This window comes from Cajanus cajan, chromosome 1 (genome assembly GCF_000230855.2).
Source record: "Cajanus cajan strain Asha chromosome 1, NIPB_CcT2T_4, whole genome shotgun sequence".
NCBI classification, from domain to species: Eukaryota; Viridiplantae; Streptophyta; class Magnoliopsida; order Fabales; family Fabaceae; genus Cajanus; species Cajanus cajan.
Genome location: NC_138517.1, coordinates 217,469 through 236,053, shown reverse-complemented (window position 1 = coordinate 236,053; position 18,585 = coordinate 217,469). Strand labels below are relative to the sequence as shown.

Genomic DNA, 18,585 nt, shown 5'->3' with positions numbered 1-18,585 from the left:
CCACCATCAATTTATGTCATTGTCAATATCTCCGGCGACCATTGAATCTAGTACGCCCTGTCACATGACGCTCAACCCAAGTGGTTGTGGCGACTAAACCCTTTGCATGCTCCTCCACACATTGCCTCTTTACATGGCAAAGTACACGCGCCACCACCTGGTGACCGAAGTGAAAGTGAGCCTTTTCTAGGAGTCTTGTTGGCCTTTTAGACCCTGTTTCAAGAGCTTTTTCGTCTTTCCACTCCTGTTTTAATGCGATTCTAAGTTAGAGAGAGAGAGAAAGAAGAATTTTGTATGCTAAGTATATTTTGAATCCTGAGTATGAAATACAATCAGCCTAGTATATATAGGCAACAAATCCAACTAACATAATCAGAATCTGTAACTAACTTCTAACAAAATAGTAAGTTACATTGCAGTAGGTCTCCTAGAAGGAACGTGTACCTACACAACTAATGAAAGCAAAAAAGAGTACATTTATTCATTCTATTCTAATATTTCCCCCTCAGGCTAAAGGTGGCTAATTAGGATTGAAGAACACATTCAGCTTGTCTCGGAGATACTGAAACCGAGTAAGAGATAAATCTTTGATTAATATATTTGCACATTGTTTGTTAGATGGGATGTGTAGAACCTTAAGATTGTTGTTAATGACTTTCTCTCTGAGGAAGAAAACATCTAACTCCATGTGTTTGGTTCTTACATGGAGGATAGGGTTGTGAGACAAGGCAACTGTACTTACGTTGTCACAAAATAATATAAGAGAATGGTGTTTACATGCAACTCTTGTAAAAGAGATTGTATCCATAGGGTTTCAATAGTTGTGGGTACTAAACTTTTGTATTCAACATCTGTCATTGAACGGGCTACAATAGTATGCTTCTTTGACCACCAATATATGACATGGGGTCCTAAGAAGATACATGAGCCAGAGGTGGACCTCCTGTCATCTGGATCAAAGACCCAGTCCCTAAACCGTTGCCTACGATGATACTTTTCTCTTGTGGCCAAAATCACTACCATTTGTCTTCTTGTTGCCATGGTTGTCATACAACATTGGCCTCTCCATTAGCTAATGTTAAAAATATGTTTCTTCATCAGCCAACCTCTTGGGTTTGTTGCTTAGGGGAGTCTGGGTTAGTTTGCAAATTACAACAATCCCTCTATGGGCTTAAATAGTCACTAAGAGCTAGGTTTGGGAAGTTTAGTCAAATTGTTTAGAATTTTGGGATGAAGTGAAGTGAAGTTAACATTCAGTTATTTGTCACATTTTTCCTAGAAAATATGTTTACCTTGTAGTCTATGTTGATGACATAGTCATCAAAAGAAATGATGCTATTAAAATTTTACAGTTGAAAAAACACTTATTTAGTCATTTTCAAACCAAAGATCTTGGCACCCGTACTTCCTAGGTGTTAAGATAATTCTATAAGATATAGTTTAGATATACTAGTTTATCCTCTCCTAATTTCTAGTTTAGTTTCCTTAGTCAGTTTAGTCTCCTGGTTTAATCCACCATCGCCCGGGTCATCCAAGCTTGAATAAATTAAAGAAAATGGTACCTCATCTCTCACGGTTAGAGTCTTTAGAGTGTGAGTCGTGTCAATTAGGAAAGCATGGTAGAGCTTCTTTTCCTAATAGTGTTAATAGTAGAGCTATGTCTCCTTTTGATGTTATTCATTCTGATGTTTGGGGTCCTAGTCGTGTTCCTTCTCTTTTGGGGCATAGGTATTACGTCACCTTTATTGATGATTTTTCTAGATGTACTTGGATATTTTTGATGAAAAATCGTTCTGAGTTATTCAATTTTTCCTAAGTTTCTATTCGGAGATCAAAACTCAATTTGGCAAAGTAATTCGAATTTTACGAAGCGATAATGCTAAAGAATATTTTTCAGATTGCTTCAAATCATTTATGGCTTCTCATGGCATTCTACATCAATCTAGTTGCCCTCATACACCTCAACAAAATGGTGTAACTGAGCGAAAACATAGACATATTGTGGACACTGCTCGTACTCTTTTATTGAATGCCAATGCACCCCCAAAGTTGTGGGGCGATGTTGTCCTCACTGCAGGGTATCTAATAAATCGAATGCCATCGTTTGTCTTGAATGATCAAGTACCTCATTCCCTATTATACCCATTGGATCCCCTTTACTCTGTTCATCCTCGTGTCTTTGGTTGTACTTGTTTTGTCCATGATCTTTTCTCAGGACGTGATAAGTTGTCTGCTCGGGCCATCAAATGTGTGTTCTTAGGATACTCCCGTGTCCAAAAAGGGTACCGTTGTTACTCTCCTGCTACTCATCGATTTTACACCAGTGCAAATATCACTTTCTTTGAAGATACACCATATTTTATTGTCACAGATGTCTCTCCGGTTGACTCAGATTTCCTCTCTCAGGTATTGCCTATTCCTCATTTTGATCATAGTGTGCCTCCCACCACACCTTCTACTTTAGAGGCACCAGATCCTCCCACACTACCAGGGTCTCACAATCCTCTACACTGATTTGGGATAACCTATGAGCGTCGATCACATACTGTTGTTCCTCCCAATGATTCTACAATTGAGCCATGTGATTCTACTCCTGCTTCAGTCTCCTCACCTACTCCGGCCCCACCTACCTTAGTTGACTTGCCCATTGCTCTCCGTAAAGGTAGTCGTTCTACTTGTAATCCTCATCCTATTTATAACTTTCTTTCATATCATCGTTTGTCTCCTACCTATTATGCTTTTGTCTCTGCTATTTCCTCTATTACCATTTCCAAGACAGTACAGGAGGCCTTAACCCATCCAGGATGGCGACAACCAATGATTGATGAGATGACAGCTTTAGACTCCAACCACACTTGGGTACTTGTCCCACCTCCACCTGGAAAATCCGTTGTTGGTTGTCGGTGGGTATTTAATGTTAAAGTGGGCCCTGATGGACAAGTGGATAGATTGAAAGCTCGTCTTGTGGCTAAAGGATACACGCAAGTATATGGTTTGGATTACAGCGACACTTTCTCTCCAGTTGCGAAGATGGCCTCAGTTCGTCTCTTCCTAGCCATGGCTGCTATGAGGCATTGGCCTTTGTTTCAATTAGACATCAAAAATGCTTTCTTACATGGTGATTTGGAGGAGGAGATTTATATGGATCAACCTCCTAGGTTTGTTGCTCAAGGGGGGTCTGGTCTTGTATGTAAATTACAAAAGTCCTTGTATGGCCTCAAACAATCACCTCGTGCTTGGTTTGGTCGGTTTAGCAAAGTTATACAGGAATTTGGAATGATCCGCTGCGAGGCAGACCACTCTGTCTTCTTTAGACGCTCATCGACACATAGATTTATCTATCTTGTTGTTTATGTAGATGATATTGTGATTACAGGTGATGATCAGGAGGGCATCAAGGCTCTGAAGCAACATTTATTTAAACACTTTCAAACTAAGGATTTAGGTCCCCTACGTTATTTTCTTGGGATTGAGGTCGCTCAGTCAAAGTCCGGTATTGCTATTTCTTAGAGAAAATATGCCCTTGATATTCTAGAAGAGACCGGACTTACAGATTGTAAGCCAGTTGACACTCCCATGGATCCCAATGTGAAGCTTATGCCTAATCAAGGGGGGCCTTACCCTGACCCAGGGAGATATCGGAGATTAGTGGAAAAATTGAATTATCTCACCATGACCAGACCTGATATATCTTTTCCTGTAAGTGTTGTAAGTCAGTTTCTTAACTCTCCCTGTGAGAGTCATTGGCTTGCAGTTGTTCGAATCCTTAGATACATCAAAAGATCTCCAGGAAAAGGACTTGTTTACAATGATAAAGGACATACAGACATTGTTGGATATTCAGATGCAAATTGGGCAGGTGATGCAAGTGATAGACGATCAACATCAGGCTATTGTGTCTTCATGGGTGGTAATCTTGTCTCATGGAAGAGTAAAAAGCAAACTGTTGTTGCACGATCAAGTACAGAAGCAGAATACCGTGTTCACACTACATGTGAGCTCTTGTGGCTAAAATTCTTAATTCAAGAGTTGCAGTTTTGCAAGGTTAGTCATATGGAACTAGTTTGTGATAACCAGTCAGCTTTATACCTCTCCTCTAATCCAGTTTTTTATGAGACAACAAAGCATATAGAGGTTGATTGCCATTTCATCAGAGAAAAGATCCTCTCCGGTATCATCAAGACCTCCTCAGTTTGCTCCAAGGATCAACTTGTAGATATCTTTACTAAATCTTTACGAGGTCCTAGGATAACATATATATGTAACAAGCTAGATGCATATGATATATATGCTCCAGCTTGAGGGGGAGTGTTAAGATAATTCTATAAGATATAGTTTAGATATACTAGTTTATCTTCTCTTAATTTCTAGTTTAGTTTCCTTAGTCAGTTTTATCTAAATCCCTAAACTTTAGGGATTGATTATGTTTTATGCCTATTTATTTTATTGTATCCATCAATTCAATAACATGAAAATCATTCAGATTCAAGTCTAGGCATTGAAGCAGCTCAATCAAGAGAATGTATTGTGATCTCTCAAAGAAAGTATGCCTTGGTTATTCTTAAGGGAACAAGCATGGCCGAATGTAGTGTCATCGATAGTCCCATGGATCCAAATAAAAAATTAATGGTAGATCAAGGTGAAGCTTTTCCAAATCCATAAAGGTATATAAGACTTGTTGGGAAACTCATTTATCTCACAATGACTAGAGTTTTAACATTACCTTTGTAGTTAGGGTTGTTAGTCAGTTCATGCAAGCTCCTTATGTTGCTAATTGGAATGTTGTGATACGTATTCTTAGATACATCAAAAAGACTCCAAGATAGGGGATGTTCTATGAGGATAAAGGTAATACCCAAATTTTTGGATAATGTGATGTGAATTAGGCAGTTTCCCCTATTGATAGGTGTTCTACTACAAGATATTGTGTTTGTATGAGGAAACATTGTCTCTTGGAAGAGCAAGAACCAAAATGTGGTAGCCTAGTCTAGTGCGGAAGCTGAATATACAGCAATGACCTCGGCCACTTGTGAATCAGTGTGGATTAAACAACTTCTTGAAGAACTAAAGTACTGTGAAATCCACAACAAATGAAGAGCTCTGCTGCGCATTCATCTCATTTCTTTCCTTCCTATTGCTATGGAGGACGAAACTCATTCAACACCCCCTTTTCACAGTTTCCTCTATCTTCATCCTGGCGAGAATCCTGCCACTGCGCTTGTATCACCTGTTCTTGATTCAGGCAATTATCATTCATGGAGTAGATCCATGCTTACTACTCTTAGTGCCAAAAACAAGATGGAATTTGTGGACGGGAATGCTCCACAACCGCCTAAGTCTGATGTTACTTATTCCGCATGGCATCGATGTAATAATATGGTTGTCTCTTGGCTTGTACATTCAGTTTCTCCTTCTATTTGTCAGAGTATACTTTGGATGGACAAAGCTGATGAGATTTGGAATGATCTTAAATCAAGGTACTCTCAAGGTGACCTCCTTCGTATTTCAGATTTGCAGTATGAAGCTTCTTCCCTTCAACAGGGAGACCTTTCTGTCACTGAGTTCTTCACAAAACTTAGGATTATTTGGGACGAATTGGAAAATTTTAGGCCAGATTCTACATGTTCATGTACCCACAAATGTTCTTGCAATGTTTTACCCACCATTGCTCAAAGGAAGCGAGAAGATCAAGCCATGCAATTCTTACGTGGATTAAATGAACAATATAGCAATGTCAGATCTCATGTTCTCCTCATGGACCCCATTCCTCCAATTTCTAAGATTTTCTCCTATGTTGCTCAACAGGAACGCCAGCTTTTGGGGTCTAATTTTGTTGCCAATACGGTTACAAAAATTGTTGCAATCAATGCAACTACTTCATCTTTCACACGTACCCACTGTGGTAAATCAGGACACACGGAGAATCTATGCTATCGTAAACATGGTTTTCCTTCTAACCATGACAACAAAAGCAATCGTGGTGCCTCTAATCGGTCTGGTAAAATTTGTATTCACTGTGGGAGAAAAGGACACACTATAGATGTATGCTACCGTAAACACGAGTTTCCTCCAGGTTACAAATCCCCGACTGGCAAGACTTCCATTGTAAACAACACGGTGACTGGTGAATGTAAAGCCAGTGATCAACAGCAAGCTATTCCAAACCAGGATTATCGCTTCACTCCTCAGCAGTATCAAATCTTGATGGGTTTAATACAACAGTCAACCAATAGCAGCTCAGCTTCACCTTCTTCACATATAAATCATGTTGGTTCTGTTTCTTCATGTTCCACACAGCCCTCACCATCCCCAGGTAATTGTTTTTCTACCTCTGTCAGCACATACAATCTCACCTCTTGGGTCATTGACTCTGGAGCCACTGATCATATATCTTCTTCCCTTTCAAATTTCTTTTCGTATCGTTCCATTAATCCTATTGTCGTCAAGCTACCCACAGGTCAACAAGTACTCGCCACCCATTCCAGTCTAGTAAAGTTCACTGATACTTTCTACTTATCAGATGTGTTGTTTATACCAGATTTTAAATTCAATTTAATTTCCATTTCTAAGTTGGTTTCTTCTCTTGATGTGCAACTCATTTTTTGCTCCACGTCTTGTGTTATTCAGGATCTGAAAACCAAAGAGAAGATTGGTACAGTTGATGTAAATGTTGGACTCTACACCATGACCATTGCTGCCATTCAACCTTCTATATGTTCTACTGTCTGCAATCCTGAATGTAGCATTCAATCCATAGATCTGTGGCATTTTCGCATGGGTCACTTGCCATATGAAAAATTACATTCTATGAAACAATATTACCCATGTCTATATAGTAACAAACACTTTACGTGTAACACCTGTCATTATGCTAAGCAAAAGAAACTCCCATTCCCTTTGAGTCATTCTCATGCATCTAAATCTTTTGACTTACTTCACATTGATATCTGGGGACCTTGTTCAAAAATATCTTTGCATGGACATCGTTATTTTCTTACCATAGTTGATGATCATACACGATTTACGTGGGTTTTTCTCATGACAACTAAAGCAGAGGTGCGTAATTATGTAACCAATTTCATTTCTTACGTTGAAAACCAATTTGAAACTCAAGTCAAAGTTATAAGAACTGATAATGGGGTTGAATTTTCCATGAATAAATATTTTGAATCCAAAGGAATTATTCACCAAACCACATGCATTGAAACTCCTGAGCAAAATGGAATTGTTGAACGTAAACATCAACACTTTTTAAACGTTACCCGTGCACTCCTTTTTCAATCTGCTCTTCCCCCTTCTTTTTGGTGTTTTGCACTCATGCATGCTACATACATCATCAACTGCATTACCACGCCTTTCTTACAACATATTTCCCCTTTTGAAAAATTATATGGCAAACCATACGACATTACCACTCTTCGTGTCTTTGGATGTCTTTGTTATGTCAGTACTATTAAAGCCCACCGTAAGAAATTGGATCCCAGGGCTCACCCTTGTGTTTTTCTTGGATTCAAACCCCACACCAAAGGCTATCTCACCTTCAATCTTCACACTCGTAACATTGAGGTTTCTCGAAATGTTATATTTTATGAAGACCATTTTCCTTATGTTGATCATATTGCTCAACCTACATCATTTACTCCATCTCTCCCTCTACCTTTCACAAATGACCACATTATTTCTGACTTCAATCTTCATAATCTTGCACCTTCCACTTCTCAGCCTCCTCCTTCTATTTCTTCACCCGAATCTGCTCATTCAACCCCTGCTCCTCGTCGGTCTACTCGTTCACATCATCCACCTTCCTATCTTCGAGATTTTCATGTGACACTTACATCAACTGGATCACCATCTTCTCCAGGTATTCGCTATCCCTTAGAGTCTTTCATTTCTTATGCTCACTTATCTTCATCTTTTCGTCATTTCATTTTATCTATTTCTACTACCATCGAGCCTAACTCTTTTGCTGAAGCTTCTAAGCATGACTGTTGGATTAAAGCTATGAAAGATGAGATCACTGCCCTAGAAGCCAATAATACCTAGACTATCACCTCTTTACCACCCAACAAAGCAGCAATTGGTTGCAAATGGATTTACAAGATAAAACACAATGCTGATGGATCAGTTGAACGATACAAAGCCCACTTAGTAGCCAAAGGATACACACAACTTGAGGGCCTTGACTTTATTGACATGTTTTCACCGGTTGCTAAGTTAACTACAGTTCGCCTTCTCTCATTGGCTGCAATTCATAACTGGTTTCTTAAACAGTTGGACATCAATAATGCATTTTTGCATGGTGATCTCAATGAGGAAGTATACATGCATCTTCCTCCTGGTTTACCCTCCACTAAATCGGGACAAGTTTGCAAGCTAAATCGTTCCTTGTACGGGCTCAAACAAGCCAGCCGTCAGTGGTATGCCCGCCTCTCAACGTTTCTTTTGACACATGGATATACACACTCTTCTGCAGATCATTCTTTGTTTTTGAAGTTTACAGATTCTACTAGTACAGCTCTCCTAGTTTATGTTGATGACATCGTTCTTGCTGGGAACAACCTCATTGAAATACAACGCATCACTACTCTTCTTGACCAAGCTTTTAGAATCAAAGATCTTGGAGATTTAACCTATTTTCTTGGTCTTGAGGTTGCTAGAAACAACACTGGTATTCATCTGAGTCAACGTAAATATACACTTGACATTCTTTCTGACACTGGCATGTTAGCTTGTTGCCCATCATCCACCCCAATGGATTATAAAGCTGGTTTATCTGCTGATACAGGTACCCCTTTGACTGATCCCTCTTCCTATCGAAGGTTAATTGGGCGCTTGATTTATCTCACCAACACTCGGCCTGATATTGCTCACGCTGTCCAACATCTTAGTCAATTTGTTTCTCAGCCCACATCTTCTCATCAACAAGTTGTTTTTCGTATACTTCGATATTTGAAACAAGCACCTGGACAAGGCATTTTTCTTGCTGCAGACAGCTCCCTTCAATTGAAAGCCTTCAGTGATTCTGACTGGGCGGGTTGCATAGATACTCGACGTTCTGTCACAGGTTTTTCCATTTATATTGGACACTCACTCATTTCATGGAGATCAAAGAAACAACCCACCGTGTCACGCAGTTCATCAGAAGCAGAATATCGAGCTCTTGCTTCCACCGCTTGTGAAATTCAATGGCTCACATATCTTTTAGAAGATTTTCGCATCTCCTTCACTCGACCTGCTCTCCTCTATTGTGACAACCAATCTGCTCTCCAAATCGCATCCAACCAGGTGTTTCATGAACGAACGAAACACATCGAAATAGATTGTCATCTCGTTCGAGAAAAAGTGACCAATGCTTTACTCAAACTGCTGCCTGTGTCATCCTCCTTTCAACTGGCTGACATTTATACCAAAGCTCTATCTCCTTCTCGTTTTAAAGAGCTGTGTTCCAAGCTGGGAATGTCCAATATCTATTCCCAGCTTGAGGGGGGCTCTTAACAACTCTACATATTGCCTTCAACCAAGTATTTCGTGAGAGATTTAAACATAGAGATTGACCGTCATTTTCTAAGGAAAAGCTACTGTCCAAGGAGATTAGCACCAAATTTGTCAATTCAAATGATCAACTAGTACATGTCCTAATAGAGTCCTTGAGAGGTCCTCGGATTCAGTTCATATGTTCCAAGCATGGTGCATACAACCTATATGCTCCAGCTTGAGGTGGAGTGTTAGAAAAGTTGTTTTATTATCTCTTCTTCAGCTTTTATAAAGCTGTTTTTTTATTCTATTCAGACTTTAGGATTTGACCACCTTTTCTTTCTCTATACAAACTTTTAATGACTTTTACATACATATACAATTGTCTCCTGAGTGAGGGAATAACCCACTCAAGCATTTTCTTTAACCCTTAATCAAGTATGAGGATATTGTATGACTGAACCTGTATATTTCTTTCATACCGAGAATATTTTCAGGAATGCCTTCTGCTTGAAGAAGCTTCATTTGCAAACTCTTGTTCTGCAAGATATGTGGCTGTTAGTGGTGGCACTGAAGGCATTGATAGAGCAGAGAGAAATATTTAGCAATCAGTTTTTGCAAATAATTATCCCATAAACTCTGCAGAAGAATGCCAAGCACAGTATGACACATTTCAAAAATGAAACAGCCAAATCACAATAATAGTGTTAGTTTTAAGGAGAAAAGAAGTTTTATATACCTCCTTTAGCAAGTTTATTTCGGGCTCAGATAAACCTCTCCTGAAATATTTTGGAAATAAATGAGAAGCAAGATATACTGATACACAGTTACAAAAGCATAGCATGGCCAAAACATATCATTTTGACAGATACCCATTAGTTAGTTAGTTAGTTAGGATATTAGATTATTTTGATCTTCTCATTTGTGAGAGAATTGGAACCTTTGCCAAATGGGACACACAGATAATAAAAAGTCTGCAAGTTAAGCCTCGTATTTAGGAGGAAAATCTCTTATTCTTTCTAATAAGATATCAGGTTTCTATCATATTTATACTTCAATTACAATTTATAGTTTATAATATAAAACAAACATGACTCAATATGTATAAAATTGTCTCAGATTAGGAGGAAAAGGCAAAACAACTATTTTCAGGCACAATTAAAATTATAAAATTACAATGATATCCCAAACATTTTTATATTATTAATAATGAACTTCCACTTATATTCTAATAAAATAATATTTAAAAGAGAATAGTAATCTGGAGGATCAGAAAGAGAACAGAACAACAAACAAAAATATTTCCTATTATTGTCTGCATTGAACAAATAGTGGAGAAGCTTCTTCCTTCTTCTTCCTATTAAAAAGCAAGATAAATGGGGGATAAAATGCCCTCCATATAGAAAGAAACAATTAAATAAAGCAAAAAACAAACAAGTACACTTAAAACAAGTAGCTCTCCAATTTCCTTGCATATATATGTATACCAAGGAGAGCACCTTATGGAAACTCTGTTTTAAACATGACAAAAGCCAAGGAACAATTATCTCTTTAAGAAAGTTTAAACTTTGAAGTCAAAGATATATCCCTGAAAGTCTGATTATTTGACATTTTGACTCCAACCAAAGAAACTAGGGTCAAAATTGAACCCCTCCATTTCAAATAAAAATTAAAATAAAAGTTGCAGAGAATTATCACAAACAAGTAAACAAAGATCACAGGTTCAAATACAATAAACACCATCCTTCACATGTGACATTTATACATAATATTTTATTCTGGCACAAAACAAGAAAAGTTGTTTTATAAATGCATGTGTGAAATGAAGAAATGATTTTGGCATAAGTTGCTATCATAAAGTCCAAATCAAACTCAAACAAAAATAACTGGACAGATAAGACTAACAATGCTCTATGGTAGGGAATGTGTATACTGGTATCATCATTGTAGAAGGTTGACAACTCAACATGCTCTATGACAGGGGTTTCCCCTAGTTCTTGACCTAGTCAATGGTGATTTGAATGAAAACTGTTGGCATTGCATTTTTTCTACCATCTTGATATGCATTGCCTCACTGGACCTGGTGAAGACCCTACTTTTAGTCATCAAGGAACTCAACTTAGTTGAATGATCAATGAATTGAGCCATATGTTCCTTCAACATTGAGTTATGTGACCTCACCTACACATATTTGCAATGTCATTCTAGTATGCATGCACTAACCATAATCTCCCAAAGCCTTTGAACGAAAGCACCAAATTGATGGAAACAAAAATATATTTAGTTTGCATTAAATGAAATTGAATATAGGAAATATAGTAAAGAGCAATAGCTCCCTAGCTAAGGAATGGTATCCTATACCCAAGCTAAACTGCAAACTATAACCCAAAAATGTTAAGTCCATATAGAGAAACATTCCCTTTAATCAGATCAAATTCATTTTCTCTCTCCATAACTGACTTCCCTCCGTAACATAGTAAAGACACAAGTACTTTGGACCTTCAATTTAGGGCTACAAGAATATACTCAAACTCATCAGTTTGAACTGTATACATATCCACGATTCTATAAGAGCAGACATTCTTTGAACTTATAATAAATGACAACATTTTACAAAATTACTCACCTATACCCATATTTAGGTTTCCTCTCATCATGCTTGGGATTTAAAATAAAAATATTATATGCATTTTCAAGTTGAAGGTATTCAACAAGGCTGGACAAAAGACCATCTATCAAGTCCACATCTACTTGCCAACCACCAACGTTGTTGTCCCTACAAAGAAGAATTTGGAAGAATAAGATAGAGAGAAATTCAAAAGACAAAGCAGAACAAGACATGTTATGTTCCTAAGGTAGTGGCTCGACTTTTTTAGAGCCTCAAATTAAGCTTTAAAGCTACTTTGAAGTTAAATAAATAAACTTCAAATTTAAAGTTATTTCGTAATTCTACAGTTATTTTAGCTTGAAATCCACTTTAAAGTTAATTGTTTTTAGGTAGTGTGTTTTTGGATCTTGAGATTTGAAATAAAGAAGAAAAAGGAGAAGTAGATGGCTTTTGCTCTTAAAACTAGCTTTTTAAAAGTCCATTTTTTCAAAGTTTTCTTCATTAAAAAATCCATGTTTAGCATAGTTTCTCTGTTTAAGGAGAAAAGAAAATCAAAATAATATGGGCAATTCCATAATTAAACATGTAGAGGGGAAAAATAGAACCATTAGAAAGAAAACCTCTTTACAAGCTTGAAAGACTCTTGTAAATATCATAGATAATTTACCCATCATATAGGGAAAAGAAAAGAAGAAAAAACGGAGAATGGGATTTGAATATGAGCACAAATATTTGAAAAGAACTCATAATGGTTCTACTAATGCGTAATCTAATTGAATAAATAATTAAATATAATTTACCAGCTGCCAACCGGATCATCCTTGTGGCCAAACACATTTATGGCATGCTCAATTATGGAAGTAACCTTCTCCCCCATTTCAATAGCATGAACAGAAAAGCTGCACAGAAAGTCCACTGTCAGACCAACAAAAGATAGTACGATTTTGTTTCTCACCAAAACTGAAATTCCAGAATCAATAAGGAAAAAAAAATATATTATATTTACTATGGAGTTCCCACATCCAATGCCTCCAAACAAGATGGTGCAAAGAAAATGACATAGAAGTGTTATTTAATAGGGGTTGGGTAAAAACATCAGAGCCAATATTCAGCTTTTGTTTGTTTGAGTTGATTTAGAAGAATTTTTCGTCCTCCTTCCACACATTTCTCTTCATTCTCCAAATATATTCTTTTATTCTAAAATAATAAACTACTAAATTAAGTGAAAGATAAAAGTACAATAAAACTGATCAGATGAAAAGGTTTAGTTTTAAACTGATGTATCATGGCCAAGAGACAACAAATGAAACCATTGGAGGCTCTGCTAGTTCTCTTCTGAGAAAGAAGCTTGCACAAGCTTCAGCTTTCAAAATTCTGTCAAGCCAATGTTCCTTTCCTTCCCTACATTCATCTCAAGGATTTTATGAAGTAAATCCTCCAAATTTGATGTCAAATCAGTCTGTTACTGATAGGCAAATTCTGATAGGCCACTGAAGTTTTAAACAAGAGACAGCTTTAATTTTGTATGTTGAGGTTATTGTTTAGTTTCAGTAGAGTGCAGTCATTGTTTGTATTATTAGCTCTGAAGCACGGACACTGCCCAAGTTGGGAGTGTCCACGTGTCCAAAACGTTAGGGACACGAACTCTGCTCCAATGCATCTCTGACACGTGTCCAAAGGAAAAAAACATGTCACACAAACAAACAAAAAATTGACATTTGATGCGGCTGAAACACAGCTGTACACAGCGCTATGAAAAGATGGACGCGGCTCACTCAATCCAGATTTTTGGACGCATTTAGAATAAAATATTAAAATATTATTTACAAATCAAACTTTTTTCAAACTTCAAATAAAATATAGGTTTAGAAACTTCTCCTTCTCACGCACAGCTTTTCGTTTCTGTTCCATCTTCTTCACAAGACAACTCCTAAGTCTGCAACTACGACCGCAAGCAAGAGACCATGACTATTGACGTTTTGTTTCTGCGTCCTTCCATCCTCCGCCCGGCTGTCTAGCTTCTCACGCATGTCCTTGTGTCCTCCGTCTGGCTGTCTAACTTCTCTTCTCAAGGTAAAAAAAATATTTTCTGCGTTCTATTTCTACAATTTGTCATTCAGTTCTTTTTTCTGCATTTCATTAATGTTCTTTTGCTGCATTCTGTTTTATTTATGCATTTTGTTTTTGCGTTTCGTTCCTTTTCTGCATTCTGTTTGCTTTGATTTCTTCTTTTGTCGAGAAAACAGAGCAAGAAACTAAAGAAATAGAATGTAAGAACGAAACACAAAGAAATAGAATGTAAGAACAAAACACAAAGATAAATAAGTAACATAACGCATAAAAAAGAGCAGAACACAAAAATAAAGCAAACAGAAATCAAACACAAGAACAAAATGACGACACCAAACCTCTTTGGAATTATGTGACAAAGATAAAAAATGTAGGTGGTGAAGGAAACTTTGAAATTCAATGCAAGCTATGTGACTTGTCTTTTAATGGGTCTTACACTAAAATAAGAACACATTTGTTGAAGATCATAGGAAAAGGTGTTAGAGGTTGTAAAAGGGTAACACCCCAAAGACTTGTTGAGTTTACAAAGATGGATAATGAAGTTGGATTAAGGATAGACAAGTCAAAGGCAAAATTCGTTTCTTTGCCTCCGGTGGAGGAAACCAATATTGGTGTAGACCCAAAAAAGAGAAAGACATCTACTACTCTAGAAAATGCCTTTAACATGCAAGCTAGAGAGACATTAGACTTCGAAATTGCTAGGATGTTTTACTCTGCAGGGCTACCTTTCCATTTAGCAAGAAATCCTTATTTTAGGAGGGCATTTTCTTATGTAGCCAACAATAGTATAGGTGGATACCAACCTCCAGGTTACAATAAGTTAAGAACAAGCTTGCTTTTTAATGAGAGAAAACATGTGGAGAACCTTTTAGAGCCAATAAAACATTATGGAGTCAAAAAGGTGTGACCATTGTTAGTGATGGGTGGAGTGATCCCCAAAGAAGACCCCTTATCAATTTCATGGCTGTGTCAGAGAGTGGACCAATATTTCTAAAGGCTATAGATTGCTCTAATGAGGTGAAGGATAGAGATTTTATTGCCAAGCACCCGAGGGATATAATTACGGAGGTTGGCCCCTTAAATGTGGTACAAATTGTGACTGATAATGCATCAAATTGCAAGGCTCTAGGTTTACTCATTGAGTCTGATTTTCCTTCCATCTATTGGGCTCCTTGTGTTGTGCACACCCTTAATATTGCTTTGAAGAATATTTGTGCAGCCAAGAATACAGAAATAAATAATGTTGTATATGAAGAATGTCGTTGGATCACAAAAGTTGCGGATGATGCCTTATTTATAAAAAAACTTTATCATGTGCCACTCTATGAGACTATCAATTTTCAATTCATTGAAGTTGCATTCCATTGCTACAACACGATTTGCTTCCATTATATTGATGCTCAAGAGGTTTAGACAATTGAAGCAAGGACTTCAAGAGATGGTTATTAGTGATCAATGGTCTTCTTACAAGGAGGATGATGTTGGAAAGGCTACATTTGTGAAGGAGACATTGTTGGATGATGTTGGTGGGATAAGGTTGATTACATACTTGCTTTGACAATGATTGAAGAGGTAAGGAAGGTCATATATCGCGATGAAAAAAAGGTGGAGAGTGAAGAATCAACCTTTTATAATGTAGTGCACACTATATTAATTGATCGTTGGACTAAGAGTAGCACACCTCTTCATTGCTTAGCATACTAAGCAAGGTTATCAAAAAACCGTTATAACGCCGCTATAACGGTATGGCGGGGCGGTTTTGGGCCTCGCCGCCATTCGCCATCCGCAAAATGGCGTTTTGTGGCGCCGTCCGCCATTTTCGGCATGGCGGCCGCCATTTCCGTTTTGACCCATAACGCTATAAAGGTGATAGCGGACGTAACGGGTCTGGGGCCAGTTTTGGGCTTCAAACTAGGCCCAACAAGTATGCCCTAATGGTTTTAGGGTTGAAGAATGAGAAGCCACGACAGCCACCCACCCAAACGCAGCTCATCTACCTTCAACCAGTCTCCGATGACGTTCCTCTGCCGTCGCCCACCACTCGCCGGTCATCTCTCTGACCGACGACCTGAACCGCGGTGGTCCACGGCTTCGACGACCTGAACCACAACGCGGGCATGAATAGGACCTATGAAATTCGAAACCATCTTTGATCACTGTCGTTCACTGTCGCCCACCACCCCTTGGTCACGTTTTTGGCCGGCGACCTGAATCGTGGTGGTCTTGCACTCCGGTGAACAACTCCGGCGAGTTAAAACCTAACAGTTTTTTTTTTCTCCAGTTTTAATCCTCCTTTTTCCTTTATTTTTTTCCTACTCCTTTGAATCCTTTCTTCATTTTTAATGAGTTGGTTGCTGCATCTGCAACAAGAATTTTTTTAATCTTAATTCTTCTACTAATTGGGTCAATTTAAATTTCTATTTTTTTTATAAATTCTAAAATAATATTGAGTTCCTATTTTATTATTGTTCCTATTTTATGAAGAGAATGATTATATTGAGGAAGAGGAGGAGAATGATGATGATGAGAAGGATGATTAGATTAGCAAAATGCTTCTTGTACTCTTGTTTTTCTATGTTTTTTGTTGTGTTTTAATCAATTATGTTATGAGACTTAATGAATTATGGTATTGTTGTTATGATATTTAAGTATTTAAGTTGATATTATGTTGCTTTTAATTTAGTTTTGTTACTTGTTATTTATTGTTTTGCTATTTTCTTTGTATATAATATATATAAATATTTTTATTATTAATTTTTTTTTGTCCGCCATGACGCCCGTCATAGGCCGCCATGGCATCCGCCATAGAGTTATAAAGGATTTTTGGCCTCACCGCCATAGACCGTTATCCGCCATCGATAACCTTGATACTAAGGTAATAAGTTATATCCCTAAATATAATTTTTAATTCCTAAATTCTTAAATATATTTATATTTGTTATTTAAATTTATAATGATATTTTTTTATATTGTAGATATTATAGTCATGAATGGCAAAGTGAAGATTCCAATAGAGTTAGGCCACACCATGATTTGGAACTTACTCGGGAAAGGATGAAATGCTTTAAAAGGTATTTTGTTGATGCGGGAGTAAGGAGACAAGTGAATGTAGAATTTGCCAACTTCACGGATGGAAGAGAGGGCTTTGATGATATTGACTCTCCAAATAATAAGGGTAAGAAGGATGCAAAACCTGGGTGGCTTGTTCATGGTGCTCATGCTCCAATACTTCAAAAGGTTGCCCTTAAACTACTTGGACAACCATGTTCATCTACATGTTGTGAGAGAAATTGGAGCACATACTCTTTTATCCATTCCATGAAGAGAAATAAGATGGCACCACATAGGGCAGAAGATTTTGAATTTGTTCATAGCAATCTCTGCCTTCTTTCAAGGAATTCTCCACAATATCATCAAGAGGAAACTAAATTGTGGGATATAGCGGGAGATGAGTTTGATTTACTTGATGAGTTTGGAATTCTTGAAGTTGCTAATTTGTCACTAGATAAACCGGAGCTAGAGGTTATGTTTTTCGATGATGATCAAGAAGGAGATGAAAGGCGTTAAATACTTAGATCTATTTTTAGACAAAGTGGTAATATTGTAAAAAAATGCCTCTTGGTATTTTTTTTGTGAGGCTCATTATCATAGGAGTTAGCAAGTTATTTTCATAGACATGATTCATTTTGCTTTGGATTTATTTAGAAAAAAGACAATGTTTCTTTATTGTGAAATGAAGCCTATAACATACTTTGATTCTCAATTTAACATATATATATATATATCAGTGTCCCCGTGTCCGTGTTAGAGTCCATGCTTCATAGATAATTAGGCAGTTATTTTCTACATGTGACAGCTATTATTTAATAAGTTGTTTATCAGTTTCAGACTTTCAGTAGAAGGAGGAGGCTCCTTGTTAGGAGGAGACCTTGTGTTTCTGATTGTGTATTTGAATCTGACCTATAAACCAGATTAAATTACTAATGTAATTCAGCATTTTGTGTGTTTAAATTCTTGAGTCTTAACAGTTCTTCCACAAACTTCTTTAACCGTTAAAGTCTCTAATGCAGTGAAACTTGAAAGTGATATCCATTTCAGAAATGTAAAGAGTAAAATTTATTGTAAACACAAAATGATGCCAAGCGCTGGTCTTTAAATTCAAGGCCAGGTGAAAAGAAAACAAAAGAGTATCTAAAAACAGAGTTAAGAGTCTTTTAATTTTTTTTGTATTTTTTGGGGGAGTTAGTATAGAAAGTATTACTTGTAATTTATGTGACTGACAACAGGAAGGTGGTGCCATCGCATTTTATCCATACGGGTTTTGTAAAATGGAATAAGAACTTCTTCATGTCGAATCCGAGTGTGTTCAAAGATGTGATCAATTTTGGTAAACCAACGCTCAATTTCTTCTGGAAGAAGCTTGAATTCTGAAA

General features: G+C 37.3%; 1 protein-coding gene across 5 annotated transcripts in view; it reads right to left on the bottom strand.

Annotated features, from left to right (window-relative positions):
- LOC109803372 (uncharacterized) overlaps positions 1–18,585 on the bottom strand; it is a 51,243-nt gene that overhangs the window by 15,469 nt on the left and 17,189 nt on the right. For 3 of the 5 annotated variants that reach the window (XM_083071919.1, XM_020364913.3, XM_083071923.1), the window contains 5 exons: positions 18,414–18,579; positions 12,883–12,981; positions 12,101–12,250; positions 10,214–10,253; positions 9,957–10,014 (listed from right to left, as the gene is read on the bottom strand). In XM_083071919.1, coding sequence (XP_082928045.1) covers positions 9,957–10,014; positions 10,214–10,253; positions 12,101–12,250; positions 12,883–12,981; positions 18,414–18,579 — 513 coding nt within the window. Of the gene's footprint in view, positions 1–9,956; positions 10,015–10,213; positions 10,254–12,100; positions 12,251–12,882; positions 12,982–13,972; positions 14,165–18,413; positions 18,580–18,585 lie in introns of those variants that run through there. The other 2 variants (XM_020364915.3, XM_083071925.1) reach the window with 2 other exon arrangements.